This window comes from Paramormyrops kingsleyae, chromosome 2 (genome assembly GCF_048594095.1).
Source record: "Paramormyrops kingsleyae isolate MSU_618 chromosome 2, PKINGS_0.4, whole genome shotgun sequence".
Lineage (NCBI taxonomy): Eukaryota > Metazoa > Chordata > Actinopteri > Osteoglossiformes > Mormyridae > Paramormyrops > Paramormyrops kingsleyae.
Window position 1 is genome coordinate 7,732,332 of NC_132798.1, and position 14,398 is coordinate 7,746,729.

The 14,398-nt window shown below is 45.1% G+C and overlaps 2 protein-coding genes across 3 annotated transcripts; one reads left to right on the plus strand and one right to left on the minus strand.

Moving 5' to 3' along the window:
* Window positions 1-26: 26 nt before the first annotated feature.
* Window positions 27-7,185, plus strand: ubl4a (ubiquitin like 4A). Its single transcript, XM_023801590.2, has 4 exons — window positions 27-222; window positions 5,978-6,083; window positions 6,180-6,388; window positions 6,575-7,185. The coding sequence occupies exons 1-4, from the start codon at window positions 175-177 to the stop codon at window positions 6,680-6,682; spliced, it is 471 nt and encodes a 156-aa protein (XP_023657358.1). The 5' UTR covers window positions 27-174; the 3' UTR covers window positions 6,683-7,185.
* Window positions 7,186-8,314: 1,129 nt separating this feature from the next.
* On the minus strand, window positions 8,315-12,430 carry rab7b (RAB7b, member RAS oncogene family). Of its 2 annotated transcripts, none has more exons than XM_023801564.2 (6): window positions 12,157-12,430; window positions 11,508-11,576; window positions 11,021-11,147; window positions 10,578-10,796; window positions 10,074-10,202; window positions 8,315-9,767 (listed from the first exon to the last, which is right to left on the minus strand). In XM_023801564.2, the coding sequence occupies exons 2-6, from the start codon at window positions 11,558-11,560 to the stop codon at window positions 9,678-9,680; spliced, it is 618 nt and encodes a 205-aa protein (XP_023657332.1). In that variant the 5' UTR covers window positions 11,561-11,576; window positions 12,157-12,430; the 3' UTR covers window positions 8,315-9,677. The 2 variants fall into 2 exon arrangements, with proteins under 2 accessions (XP_023657332.1, XP_023657323.1); XM_023801555.2 differs by lacking the exon at window positions 12,157-12,430 and adding an exon at window positions 11,941-12,123.
* Between the last annotated feature and the right edge of the window lie 1,968 nt (window positions 12,431-14,398).

Consider the following 14,398-nt stretch of genomic DNA (forward strand, 5'->3'; position numbering starts at 1 on the left):
TAAGAACCTCGGCGCGCATCCGCAGCCCACAGTAGCCGTATTCGTGCTCAGTGGCGCCGCTGTTCGGCGTTACGTTACCGGACCTGACGTCCGATGCTCATAAATCACAGAATCAACACATTCGCCGTAACGGGTCGTGCTCTCTGACATTTGTGAAAGGGTCCGAATGATAAAATGATTCTCACGGTGAAGCCACTTCAAGGGAAGGAATGTAGCCTGCAGGTAAGGTGATGGCGCGGCGCGGCGTGTCGTGGGTCTGCCCGGCTGGCTGCTTCGCGCTTCCTTTGCAACGCGTTAGGAAAGTCCGGGGATAAGTGCGGCCTTCTGCTCCCTCGGTGCCAAGCGTAACCTATGCGTACGTGTGAATGTTTGTCCGTATAAAGTTTCATATGAGAGGGTACACAGGCTTCCGGTTCGCGTTTCAACTTGCGTCCAGGCTTTTTATTCTATTATAAACGGGCTCACATCGTGCGGGGCTTGGCGGGGCGCCGCTAACAGCAGCTAACTGGCTAACTCTTGGAAATGCGCTCGACATTCAGGCTGCCTCGGCGACTCTCGGGTGGCACGTTTATTATGGTGTCCTGCTTTCGGACAATTGACGTTAATGAGAATTTAAGCCACTTCTGTAACAACTACGCACCGCGATAAGGAAAAATACGACATCGCCCGGGGGCAGTGAAACACGGGGTACAAAGCTGGGGGTACTCGGGTACTGGATGCCAGTACCATGCTACTCCTGTAACTTATATATCGTGTAACAACCTTTAAATGCCCATTTCGCAGTAACATTTCACGTCAGACATATAAAAGTAATATAATTATTGCCTGCATTATAATTTGGACAGAACCGTTAATTATCTCGAACTCTGTGCAGGTGATCAAAACGTGACCAAACTTGAGCACAGGTTGAAGCGTTGCATATTTGGGCATGTGACGCCCGTGGGGATTGGCTAGCTTTGTGGGAGTTGGCGTTGCCGGTTTTACTTACTTTTTTTGCAGAACATTCTAGAGAGGTGCTTTTGCCAGTAGCCTGATGAACTGATTATGACTTGTCTTTGTCACCCTGGGCTCATGTGTTCTGTCTAAGTATGATGGTACATCTTGTGGCGCTGGGTGACAGTCATTGTTCTGACCTCATTACAGAGCTTACAAGTAACATTTTAATGATGATTCCAGAATTACTGAGAGTAAATATTACACATCAAAATTTTATGTTGACATAGTTACTCTTAATTATAGGATCCAATATCCTCAGGTCAGTGTTCATTGTTACATGACACATTAATGGGGAGTCTTGTTATTCAAAGCCTGTTTATGAACTTTAACATGTCACATTGCAGAATGTGTAACAGGAAAATGAGAATGTCTGTTCTGCTGAAATACAAAATGTATGACTTGGTCTAACAGTCTGACAGTACATGTTCAAGGCTTCAAGGTTTTTATTCATCACATGAAAGGTATACTGTCAGACCTAACCCTGCAAGGATGTGCAAGGTGGTCATCTTGGCCACAAAAGTAGTGAAAGCAAGACGACCTTAAAAAGATGTTAAAAGTAATAATATGAAAATGTCATAAATGTTATACAGTAAAAAATTTTTTATAAAAGACCAGATATTTGCTCCTGATGTAAGTGTCCTGCAGGGAGGGCAGATCAGCCCTTACAAATGCGTTTGGCATGACGTTCCACCCTCTGCAGAGCTTCACGGTCCAGGGCAGAGCAGTTACCAAACCAGGCTGTGATTCCCGTGGTCAGGCTGCTCTCCAGCGCTTCTGAGTCAGCGGCTTTGAGAATGGCTTTGATTTGGACCCTCATAGACCTGTGGACCTTTGGTTAAATGTGTTTCGAGCAATTTATCGACATTTTAAAAGACTGCTTTTCTTCTCATTATAATGATAATAGGCTACATTTCATCTAAGCAGTGGCCCCGAAGAGGGAGAACTAACAGTACTTCTTATGTCTACGTTAACAAAACATTGATACAGGCTTGGCTAGATAAATACAGTGGCTATTTACATGTATTCAATGGCTGTTTTATTAGTGTGTTTATGGGGAGAATAACATGCTGTTGTAGCTGCAGGTATACTACTTTATACTACTTTAAATTCAAGCTATTGTGTTTAAACTGGCAATTCTGTTTAAGTTGGCTGTATCATACCATGTTTAATGTCAATGCACCATTTATAGGGATACAATACACTGTTTATAGGGATGATACCATTCAGGCCATCACATTATGAATGATATTGAGAAACAACAGGAATGACTGGGACTGACCCCGCAAGCTTGTAGTCTATACTCAGCTTACATAATATAGGAGAGGTAAGGAGCATGCATTGATTACAGTGTGTTGCCACATCCGTTGGCTGGAGTGCTAATCCTGCCACAAACCCCCAAGTTTTTTTCCTGTAAATTGGGGAACCTGCTTACAGGGCTGGATGTAGATTAATGTCATAACCTGGACAAAGCAATTGCAGGTTATGAGCCTCAGTCAAGGGCCCAACAGAGTATGATCACTCATGGAATTCACGGGATTTAAACCAACAACCTTCTGGCTGCAGGCACAGATCCCTAGCCTCAGAGCCACAACTCCGCCCCATACTATAGACCTTTTCAATTATCTTAAAGACACTGTAAGAATTGTACAATAAGATTAGCGAAGGAGCACAATTTAAAGATGATTTGGCCACCATTACAGATTTCGTAGTCTTTTAAAAAAATGATTGCTGACCACTGCAGTCAGAAAGGACTAAACAGAACCATACAATGAGACCAAGTACTGTAAACTGGTAAAGTATAATTTGGTTACAGTATTTAAAAAATGCTTCTTCCAGCCTAAGTGTGTAGTCCTGCATATAAACTGTGTATGCAATCATCCTTTTAAATGCTCAATCTCTCTACTACCAAAAAAGGCAAGACGTTATACAGTATATCATTGGTCACAAGCAAACTGTTTGTGACTGGGGGGATTCCTGTATCACTTCAGCCTACCCTCCCAATACATATAAACTGTAGGCCAGAACATTGGTATTAATTAGCATTATTTTTTAGCATCTACATGTCCTGCATATAAGCTCTGAAACCATGATTTCTTACTGTACAGCCTTGCTTTCTCTGGCAGAGTGGGGGGTGGGGGGCAAGTGTTCAAAATGTACCTGTGTTCATGAATAATTGACTCCTTGCAGTTACGTGATGTGTATTTACCCTGGTGTCAAAACTTGCCCCTACGCCTATGTACCACTACGACCCACTTACCACTGGAAAGTCCGTGTGATTACGAACAGATTTTCTAATGTGCTTGTTTTTCGACTCTCCTGTCTTCATCCCTTAATTTCTGCTTGCAGTGACAGCCCCCTCTCCCATGCATTGTAATTCAGGAATGGCGCAGCTAATTCACATGAAATTTGCAAGTACTGAAAGCTCTCGTTGTCCTGCAGGTCTTCTCTGATGGTGCCCATCAGAAAAAAACTCCTTCCCTTTGTAAATCTAATCCAAAGGCAAAATTGGTGATATCTCCTGGCAGGCACATTACACCACGGTGATGACCACCTCTTTGGAAGGCCTTCACCTTCATCAACTTCACCACAGGGTCTCCATTAAAATTGTACTCCTGCAAATTATACTCCCTGCTCGTGCAAGCAGGATGCATGAGACTGAGCTTCCCCGGCAGAGATATCAATTTCCCGCAACTTTCACATTGGGTACTAGGGCTGGACGATTTATCGATTTCAAATCAAAATCGCGATTTGAAACAACGCGATTAGCAAATCGCAAAGGCTGCGATTTAGGATATACATTATACAGCACCCAAAGTTTAAAACTTGTGAGAATAGTTTTACAAATTCATGCCGTGCTCCCTGTGTGACAGTCATTCTCACCAATCAGAAGCGCCATGCTTCTCGCGTGCCAGTCATGCTCACCAATAAGAAGTGGCCCAGGACGACTGCGTATAAACCCACAAACGGCAAACGCCTGAAATCCAAGGAAAATGCTGCATTCACGGTGCGGGGAAAAAATTCTGATTCCTACTGAGCTATAAGTCAATTGCCTTCCTATTTCATGGTCCGAGATTGTTTCAGAAAGGTCCTATTATCAATAGAACCAGCGACCTCCTTTTAACCACGAGCAGCGAAATACTATGGGGGCATAGCATATCATACCTTTTGTTTTTTGTTAATGGGCAATATCATTAGCATACCGCTAACGCATCAAAACAACAATGTCAGAATTCCTCACAGCAGCGGAGTCTGTTACCCCCAGAAAAGCCGTAAAACCCATAATACAGTCGTGTTTATGTCATGTTTTTATGCTCATTAATTTAAGTATTTCCAAAGATTAATCTTGTTATATTAATCTTAATCCCACAACAGTAATAAAATAAAAGCCTCGCTTTTTTTTTTACTAAAAGAATAGATTGAATAATGTTCAGAATGGAATAATGTAGATTTACCGTTAAGATTTCTTGCGTGAGTCTGAGGCAAGTCACTTGCGTGAGTACCCTGTTCACGTACATTTTTTTTTGTTTCACCTGAATTGATTTGTATAGAAAATAACTGTATATAATTGTTAAAAAGCGGAAACTTCGACCAATATGAAATCACCAATAGACTGCTTCTATTTATTCGACATTTACATGCATATTATTACGGATTTTTGGTTGAGTGTGTTAGATTCGCTGCTGTTATTAACACTAATAACACAGCGCAAACAAAAGTGCTGCATACACTGAAATACTTCTTGATTGTTCAATGGCGTGGGAAACGGCGGTTCTAGTGTTAGGGGACTAATCAGCGTTAGCTGCAAGATCGTTATTGTTTTTCTTTTTGCTGCAATTGTTTTCATTATTACTTTATTTAACTTAACACACCACATCTTGCAGAATATAGACCAGTTAATATATTGTTATCTCATGTGGTAATGCTGCGTCATGTTTTAAATTTACTACACACTGAATATTGAATTGAAGCTTGACTTACAAACAATTATATCGCAAATCGAATTGTAATCGCAATGTCAGAAAAATTGCGATTAGATATTTTCCCCAAATCGTTCAGCTCTATTGGGTACCTGTTGAAATTGCCTTTCAATTTTTTTTAACGTAAGCTGAGATTTGGGGTATGTCTGAAACCATACTTACACAATTGGCACTAAATTTCGTCAGAAGCTTGCTACTCAACAACTAGTGCAATATGCACTGTATGTATGCATGCATTCGGACACATTGCGGTCGCCATCTTGCATATCACCTGACCCAGATGTTTACCAGTGACGCAGTTTGACCCCCGCAAATGTTGAAAACTGATATAAACTGTCAACGAAAAAAATACATATTCAAGTCAACCGAGTGTTGTTTTCCACTTAAATTTGTACAGAGACGACACTTGCTCTACCATCTTGACAATTCCTTGTGGGATAGCATAGCATCCATCCATCCACGCTTCAGAATTTCACAGAATGTAGTATGTCATCCGGGTACCATTCCCCTACTGTCTCATACATACAGAGGATTCGGACATACTGCTCATTTCGCCTACTACACAGCAAAGAAATATGCGATTTCAGACACATGTTTTAGTTTTTAATTTGTTCTGACCAACCCCCCACCACATGCATGTTTTCATGCTGCTTCAAAGTACATATCTGTGTATCTCATATCCCTGGAAAACTCTCTTCCCTGAATCTTAACTGTCCCATTGAGTCTCTGTTGAAATTATGCTTCGCCCATTTCATACAAATTTTTTAAAGACAGACCCCCCCACCCACAATTTTTTCCCTGTTCTTTAAAATTTCGGAGATGAGAATTTTTCTTTCCTGTGACTCCTATAAAATGGCATACTGTTGTCACATTTCACCGCACACCATATGGACAGTATGGTGGCAGTACTAATTATGACGTCAGTTGCACGTTATCAGTCAGAGCTGGGAGCGTGTGTCCTACCGTGAAGGCCAAGGATGCTTACAGACGTGTCTGAACTGCAGGTCACAGAGGACGAGAAAGTGTCGACGGTGAAGGAGCTCATCTCTGACCGTCTGAATATCCCCCCCAGTCAGCAGCGGCTGCTTTACAAAGGGAAGTCTTTGGCAGGTAAGGTTCATTATGGTGCCCTCTGGGTCCTATTGCCCCTAGACCCACTTGCCTCGCATCTACCGGCATTGTCCTCTTCCCGATGTGTCTCCTCAGATGAGCACCGGTTAAGTGATTACTCCATCGGAGCAGACGCCAAGCTCAATCTGGTAGTGCGGCCCACGGGAGAAAGGGCAGGGACAGCCGGGGGCTCCGGAGGTGGTGGAGAATGCGGCAGCAGTGCGGTGTGGCAGGCCCTCTCTGTGGTGCTGGCCAAACATTTCAGTCCTACGGATGCAGCTAAGGTGCAGGAGCAGGTTATCAAGGTACTACGTCGACGCCCCTCCCCCAGCTCACTTATCTGCCGTGTCGTCCTGATATTACCACGGGTACAACACTTCCTGAACAGGGTAAAGTACGGTATCCTCAGTGCACGATGAGGCCTGGGGCTGGGCTCTGGACTGGTCACTGACCTGCAGCTCCTCTCTCTCTCTCTCTCTCTCTCCCACGAGGATTACGAACGCTCCCTCCGGCAGCTCAGCCTGGATGACATCGAGCGCCTGGCCAGCCGGCTGCTGCACCCAGAGGCGGGGGGCATGGACACCTCATACATGGACTGAGAAAAGTGCCCTTCTGGGGACACGGGCGGCCGACGAAGCTGGCTGGGGGGGGGGGGGTCAGCGGTGGAAGTGCGACTCCATTTAGCTACCCTTGGTCACCCCTCTATGGTGGTCTTCACCAGGATAAGCAAGAAAGGATGGATTTACACGGCACTGCACCAACTGGACATGGCATCACTGTTTGACCCAAGCCAGCGATTCCCTTTCTTACCCTCTGTATACATGAATAAAGGCATAAGAATTCACCTGCCACAAGCTAATATTTCCATCATCTCTTCAGATTAAAGTACTGCAGCTACTTTGAAGGACACTTACAGACACTCTCGCTCATCCCTGTGTAGTAAAATGGCAGAAGGACTAGCTAACGACATCAGCGAGGACATGAAAGCAGCCACTCTTTGGACTGATTGAGATGCTTTTGTTTAGACAGGTGGTCTCTGTATGATTCTACTGTAAGTATGTTGTGTTTATGTAGGTCAGCAGTAAAGGAAAAGGGGATCTGGCTTCTGTTTGTATTTTCTGAGCCTAAGCCGGTGGCGCTGCGTGTGGTGCGAGCGAACTGCAGGACGGGTTCATGGGACTCTTACATCTGTAGTCTTTCCTTAAGGATGAGAATATGCCGATCCTTAACGCTGGAAGTCGCATGCATGCCAGAGGGGGTGGAGCCGACGCAAGGACTCCCCCTCCCGGTCCTACACCTCCTCATGACAGCTGTGTGTGACAGTGGGTGACAGCCACACAGGGCCTGTCTTCGGTGGAGCAAAGAGAAGGCATGAGGAGGTTACTGAGAGGGCGGGCCTTCCCTCCATGTTGACATACGCCTTAAAACGGCCCTTTTTGCCACCAGCAGGCCGTTATCCATTGATCCCCAGCATGGATGAAAAAGACTATAAGTGATGTTGCCACATCTGGTCCCTGCACCACCGCCCCCCCCACTCCAGTCTTTCATTTCCTCTTGCTGCACACTGCATCGTCACCACTCCAGCAGAACACAAGCAGCGTGATGGAAGCCCTACTGAGGCAGACTCTGAGCCCAGCACCGGAAAAGCAGCCTGGCCCACTGCATTATCACGCCATTGACTCTTGCTAAGATGTTTAACTAGTCATGAAGCTGATGGAGGGACATTCGGTTTGGCAGCGATAGCATTGTATAAAAGCTAATCGCTACCCAAAATTGGCTGCTAATTATAACAGATATGGATCACAATAATAACCAAGTACATCTGCTAGCTACCGCCGGATTAAATGTGGCCAGCTAACCAATTTTAAGATGACTAACACCAAGAGGGCTTGTCTTTGACAACTGCATTAGGTATAAATAGAAACGGTGATTCAAGCACAGAAGTTCTTGCAGAACAATACCACAAATATGAAGCCCTGTACTGTTGTTTTTGACACTTCACTAGTGAAGTCATATCCAGAATATAGCGAGGAAATTAGCTGATAAATCTGGTCAGGCAAAGCCATGGAATTATTTCAACACTCATCTTGGACTACAGGTCCAAGACAACCATCTATTGTGTAAATTGAACATTACTATACCATGAATGACTGCAGTCACAGGTGACCAGATGACCTGGAACCAGATAGTAAGCTGGAAATTTACAAGCCGTTCATAAAGCACTTCACGAATGAATCATAAATGTACCTTTTTATTTAACTTGCTTTGTCATGGAAATTATATTAACAGGTGATATAACATGGCAGGTCAGCCAAAAAGGTAAAGGGGGTTTTACTGCATACAATAGTTTAATTTGGATTCTTTTTTATATTGGCATATATAAAATCAATACAGATTTCGATATTACAGTAACTACACAGATACAAAACAAGGTGAGGAGAGCTGTCTGCAAGCGCAGGGTGAAATCGGACTTCTGCTCTCTGCTCAGACCTCAGCCACAGCAGCGACTCTGTTCCGGTTTCACTAGCTGTCCGCCGCGTCAGAATACGGGAAGCAAGGCAGGGGAAATACGCCGTGGTTTGTCAAATCCCGGAGAGGACAGGACCAACAATTTGGCAAAAAAAAAAAGAGGAAACTTCAGTGTGTACTTTAGCTCGGGTGTCAAGACCGGACTGAAGTGGAGCGATGAGGGAGCAGAGGTGGAGAAGGAGCACAAACTGACCAGCGGGTGAGATTTAAACCAAAGGTCACTGCAGTAAGTGGGCAATTGAACCTAGAATAAGTGTCTCACTTTGGCTGCAAGCGGCGCAGGCTCATCCTGGCTAACCTGCCACTGGCTTACCTGCCACTGGCTTACCTGCCACTGGCTTACCTTAATGCTCACAGTGAGGCTACACTCACTGCCCCTCCTCCCAGCAGAGCCCACGATGCTCCTACAGAAGGACTTCACACACTGCTGTCACACAGGTCTGACAAGCTACACTCCAAAAACCTCTTTCCCCGGTGAGTATATATCATTTTCTCCTTTATACAACATGCGATGGTCACACTGACGTGTGAAGTGCTGGAGGACAGATAGCTACTACTCTAGTGCGTCTGTGGGGACGTTCAGAAAGCCAAGAATCGGTCGCCCAGCCACTCCGACGGTTGTGTGCGACAAAAGAAGAAACGGCAGAGAAGTGGGTAGATGAAAGACACAGTGATGGGGAGGGGGGGGGGGGGGGTGCGGCCTACTGGCACCATGGATACTGATACGGCACTGAGTGGGCTGCAAGAGCCAAGCAAACGAGGAAGGAAGGAAGTCCTCAGCCGTGATGGAAACCACAGACAGGTTCATGATTCAGGTTGTATGTTTTGTATTTCTCAGATGTAATCACCTTGTGAGTGACGTGGAAAGGGAAGGCCAATCGAGGATGCTTTCTATATTGTTTCAGTTCTTGCCAAGAGTGTCAAGTTTTGGGAAAGAAAAAAAAAAAAAAAAGCTGCACCGTTTTGATCTGGAACCATGTATCAGAAAAACATTACTGGTGTCCACCTGTATGATACACCCTAGATCCCTCGCCCCGCTCTCCCAATCTCCCATCTTCTGCACTCTCAGCAGCCGCAGCCATCACTGGAGGACACTGGTTTGTCATCCCTCAGTTTGATCTGATCAGGGAAATCGTACGTCTCCACCTCTGACTCCTAGATGGGGGAGAAGGGAGCTCATGGGAGTTTTGCTTTCACAACAATGTTCCGAGTGCAAAAGGAAAATGATTGTCTCCCCGAACCAATCAGATATCTTGGTCCCACTTCCTCTAGTTGCTTGGACCCACCTCCTCTAAAATCTGATTGGTTCTCGCTCTCTAAACCAATCACTGTTCCTTCTGCCTTCTTCCTTTCTGTCTAAAACTCCCACAAGCATGAAGCAAGCATCTTACCAGCTAGGGGTTGATGCCTGCCCCACCTGTTGCAAACAGGGACACCTACAGGCGGAGAGAAACATCGTACCTGTTTGAGAGCGTTGCGGGCGATCGTTTGGAATGCCTGGTCCACATTGATGGCCTCTTTGGCGCTGGTTTCGAAGTACGGGATGCCGTTCTTACTCTGACACCATGCCTGAGCTCGCTTCGTCGTTACCTGCGGCAAGAAAAGTCGTACTGCTGATTCAACTGCCCAGACCGTTAATGTCCATTAACATCATGAGGTACATAATCAATGGAAGAGGAGGTATTCTGGGCCTTAGCATATAGAAAAATGGTACAGAAATTTACCAATGTTTAGTTAAAATCTAGTTGAGTGACGATTATAATTCAAGATTCATACCGTCACCAGACCACTTTCAGAAGTCATGTTAATACAGAGCAATCATATCCAATGTAATTCAATTATATTCTTCCCTCTGAGGTGAATATACCACAAGCACAGACATTAGCAACTTAAAAACCCAAAATCACCCAGCACGAGCACACCTTCCTAAGAACCTGTCGCCCAGCCCAGGCTTCCTGCACAGACCTGCCTATTTTCCAAGTCAATCTTGTTGCCTAGCACCACGAATGGGAAGTTCTCAGGGTCACGGGGACTGGCTTGGATCAGGAACTCATCCCTCCAGCTGTCCAGGGTTTTAAAGGTGTTTGGTGCGGTGACGTCATACACCAGCACACAGCAGTCGGCCCCACGATAAAAAGCCACACCCAGTGACTGGAAGCGCTCCTGTCCCGCAGTGTCCCATATCTGGCACATGAGAAAACAGCTCAGAGTCACGTCAATTCTTGCACAATCGACGGGCATCTTTGGTCTCTGCTCAACCCGAGGCACCGTTCTGGTATTATATGAATGAGGAGACACATAAATGAGCAGGAAAAAACATTTTGTAAGCTGTCCCCCTCCCTCTTATGGACAGGAAAGCAGCAAACAATAAACAGGCAGAAGGTAGGGGAGGGAAGAGAGAAACAGACCTGCATAGTGACCAGCCTGTCATCAACCATGACCTCTTTGGTGAGGAAGTCAGCGCCGATCGTGGCCTTGTACTGGTTGCTGAACTTTTTGTTCACATACTGGTTCATCAGAGAGGTCTTGCCCACGCTAATCACGGAGACAAAATGAGACATACAGAACAGTATAAGGAAAAGCTGGTGGCACGTTGTTTAATGACATGCACAAGGAACTGAAGGCATAGAGTCCAAGTCCAGGGTACAAGGTGACTATACCCTAGAAAGGTACAGTTCAGGAACAACTTAAGTAAGATACTCAGTGAGTACAACCGTAATTCACTGTTGACGAAAGAACCAGCCTAACAATACGTAACAGGTGATAAAATATCAAGAGCCATACTCACATATTTCAGTTAAATACTGTAAGAAAAATTCAGTAAAGAAAATCCCTTGTGCTCCGTGGCAGAGTATAGTGTCTTACAACACGCATAAAACGCGGGACATAACTCACCCAGAGTCTCCCAGGATGATAACTTTGAGCAGCACCTTCTTCCGTGAAGCCATACTGGACTGCTGGACGCTGCATGAGAGATTTATAAACAGCGTTTAACACACAACTGCTTAGTTTTTGTAGTACAACCGCTGTCATGACAAATAAAAAGGAAGTAGTAGCTGGCAGACAATTTTTATTATTATAATATAATCACTCGAAATCCGAGGTAGGCGAGAGCCCCGTTTAAAGCAATCCGGCTGCATTACACATAAGCAAACGTATAAATGTCGGATAGGCGTGGAGGTCGGCAATAAACGGCAAGCCTGGCAATGCCGGTGGACAGTCCGCGTCCCGTAGGCAGGCATCAAAAGCCCGAAAACGCGCCAAAGGACGTCCGCACAGCACAGACGTGGTCTGGGTTTTTAATAAGGCCGTCGGCCGGAAAACCTACGGGCTGCTGGCGGACGAAGCCGCTCCGCTCAGAACCGAAGACGAACCGAGCCAGCTGTCCATCAAGTAATGCGGGACAGGTGAGCAGGCAGGCAGGGGCGACGGGCAGCAATCCGCGGAGCTGTTCAAGCACGGCGCAATGCCACGGAACCAGCGAAGCGAAATGCAGAGAGATCCCACGCAGATTTTGGGGAAGGGGGAGGCTACAGAAACTCACCAACGCGATCTGCCGTCCGCTTCCTCACTTCCAGCTGACAGAAGGACGTAGAGCAAATCGGAGACAAACACACAGGGAGAGAGATCGCTAGCCAGCCAGCACCGCAGCCAAGCTCCCTGTGACGCCGCGCCCCGAATGTCACGCTGACATATATATGATCCTAAAAAACACTGGGGGAAAAAATCCCACTTAACGGGAGAAGGGCAACATCCGCCGAGTCCGTAAAAAAAAACAAAAGTGATCGGACCTCAATATGGCTGCGGAGAGTCACGAGGGGTTGACGTTGCAGGAGGAGAAACCAACCACGGGAAGTCCCCGCAGTCCGCGCTCACCGCGCGCAGGGCGCAGAGAGAGAGAGAGCCATCTTGGCGCATCGGAGGACGGCGCCGCGAGACGTGCGCGGCGAGTCGCGAGCCAACATGGCGCGGGGGCGCAGGAGCCCCCTTCGTTATATTATTTTTTGTTATTAAGGGTCCAAAGCACGTAGTGCTATGGAACCTTATTGTTTTTGTTAGGATTATTATTATTATTATTATAATACTGATAATTATTATTATTATTAATAACAATAATAATAACCTTACTACTGATTTTCTTAGCAACAACAATAATAACAGCGAAATGGGGCAGCATTCCAAGCATTCTTTTAATCTGGGCAGAGCTTCTTTGAAACACTTTGAAAATTACTGTTTTACCCACTCTTCTCACCAAAAACAAAAGAAAAAGCTCTGCTTTTTTTTAAACTGACAAGGGGGTGTTCCACGAAGTTTCTCAGTTTCTATCCTAAGTTAACCCAGAAAACTGAGAAGTACTGCTTCGTGGAACACCCCCTGGTCATTTTTAAACCCATGTTGTCCGTAGGCTGTCAATTTCTTAAGAGTCTCCATTGGAAGAGCATGTTGTTTTTTCCACATCAATATAATTGTATGGAATACAGAAGTTAGGAATCGCAACCCAAGAGCATTTTATTGTCAGTCTGCGTTGTGCCATCCATCCATCCATCCATCCATTTTCTTTAACCTCTTGTTTAAGGTAGCAGGGCTCTGGAACCTATCCAGGAAGCTCCGGGCAGGAGGCAGGGAATAATACATGACGGGGTGTCAAACTGCCAACCCATTGTAGGGCAGACCTACATTAACACCTATGAGCAACCTGGTAACTCCAATTAACCTCAGCATGTTTTTGGACTGTGAGGGGAAACCAGAGAACCTGGAGGAAACCCCACGATGACACAGGGAGAACATGCAGACCCCACACACATGGAGCCCTGGTGGAGAACTTCGGTGCCAGGGCTATGAGGCCGGTGCTGACCACTGTTCACCACACTGCTACCTTGTGCTGTATCGTGCCATATCAGAACTACACCTCTGTGATCCCAATAAGATTAAGGATAGTAGACTGATCGCTGAGACACAAGTTAATCTGGAGACAGCTCAAGCGAATTACTAACTCAGTTCTAAGGGATAAGTCCCAGCCTTTGCATACTGAGTTTCAGTGTCTTCCCTCTGGTTGCAGGTTTACAGTGCTAAGATGTAGAATGAAATGATAGTTTTGTTCCAGTGGCCATCACGGAAATGAATGTTACAGTCAAAGGGAAATGCTATTTTATTTTATTGTACTTAAATGGTATTTATTGTGTTTTTTTATAGTTATTGTGTTAAGTTGCCTGTGTTGTAAGATGGAGGAGGTGTGATAAGTGTCTGTCTGTAACATGTGTGTCTATGGATGAGGACTATTCACTGCAAACCAACTCTCGTTTGAACTTCAACTATTAAGGTGAGAGAAGAAACACATTCACAAAGAGGACTGGATTACTTTGAACATGACAAGGCAGTGAAATGATGAAACCAAGTATCCACTGTGAATCACATCATTCACAGTAACAAGTGCAGACAGAAAGATGTTTATTTAGAATTTCATGTTGCAGTCTGCTCTTCTTCACGGGAAATCGCCTGTACTCACTCAGAATACAGACAGGAATAACAGTATGTTAGAAAAAAAAAAATCAAATGTCCTGCATTCCACTGCAGGTTTATAATTATAATGATGGCTATCATATCTGCAGATCAGTTAATAGAACAAAGCATGCAATTTACAAGTCAATTGGTACTTAAAGAGAAATTCTATCAAATGCAAAGTAATCTGAAACAATTTCACAAACATCAAATTTTATTTCAATTATATTCATGCCATTAAAAAAGCACTGTTGGTTTTTATTGCACACCTGGCACCCTCAAATTAA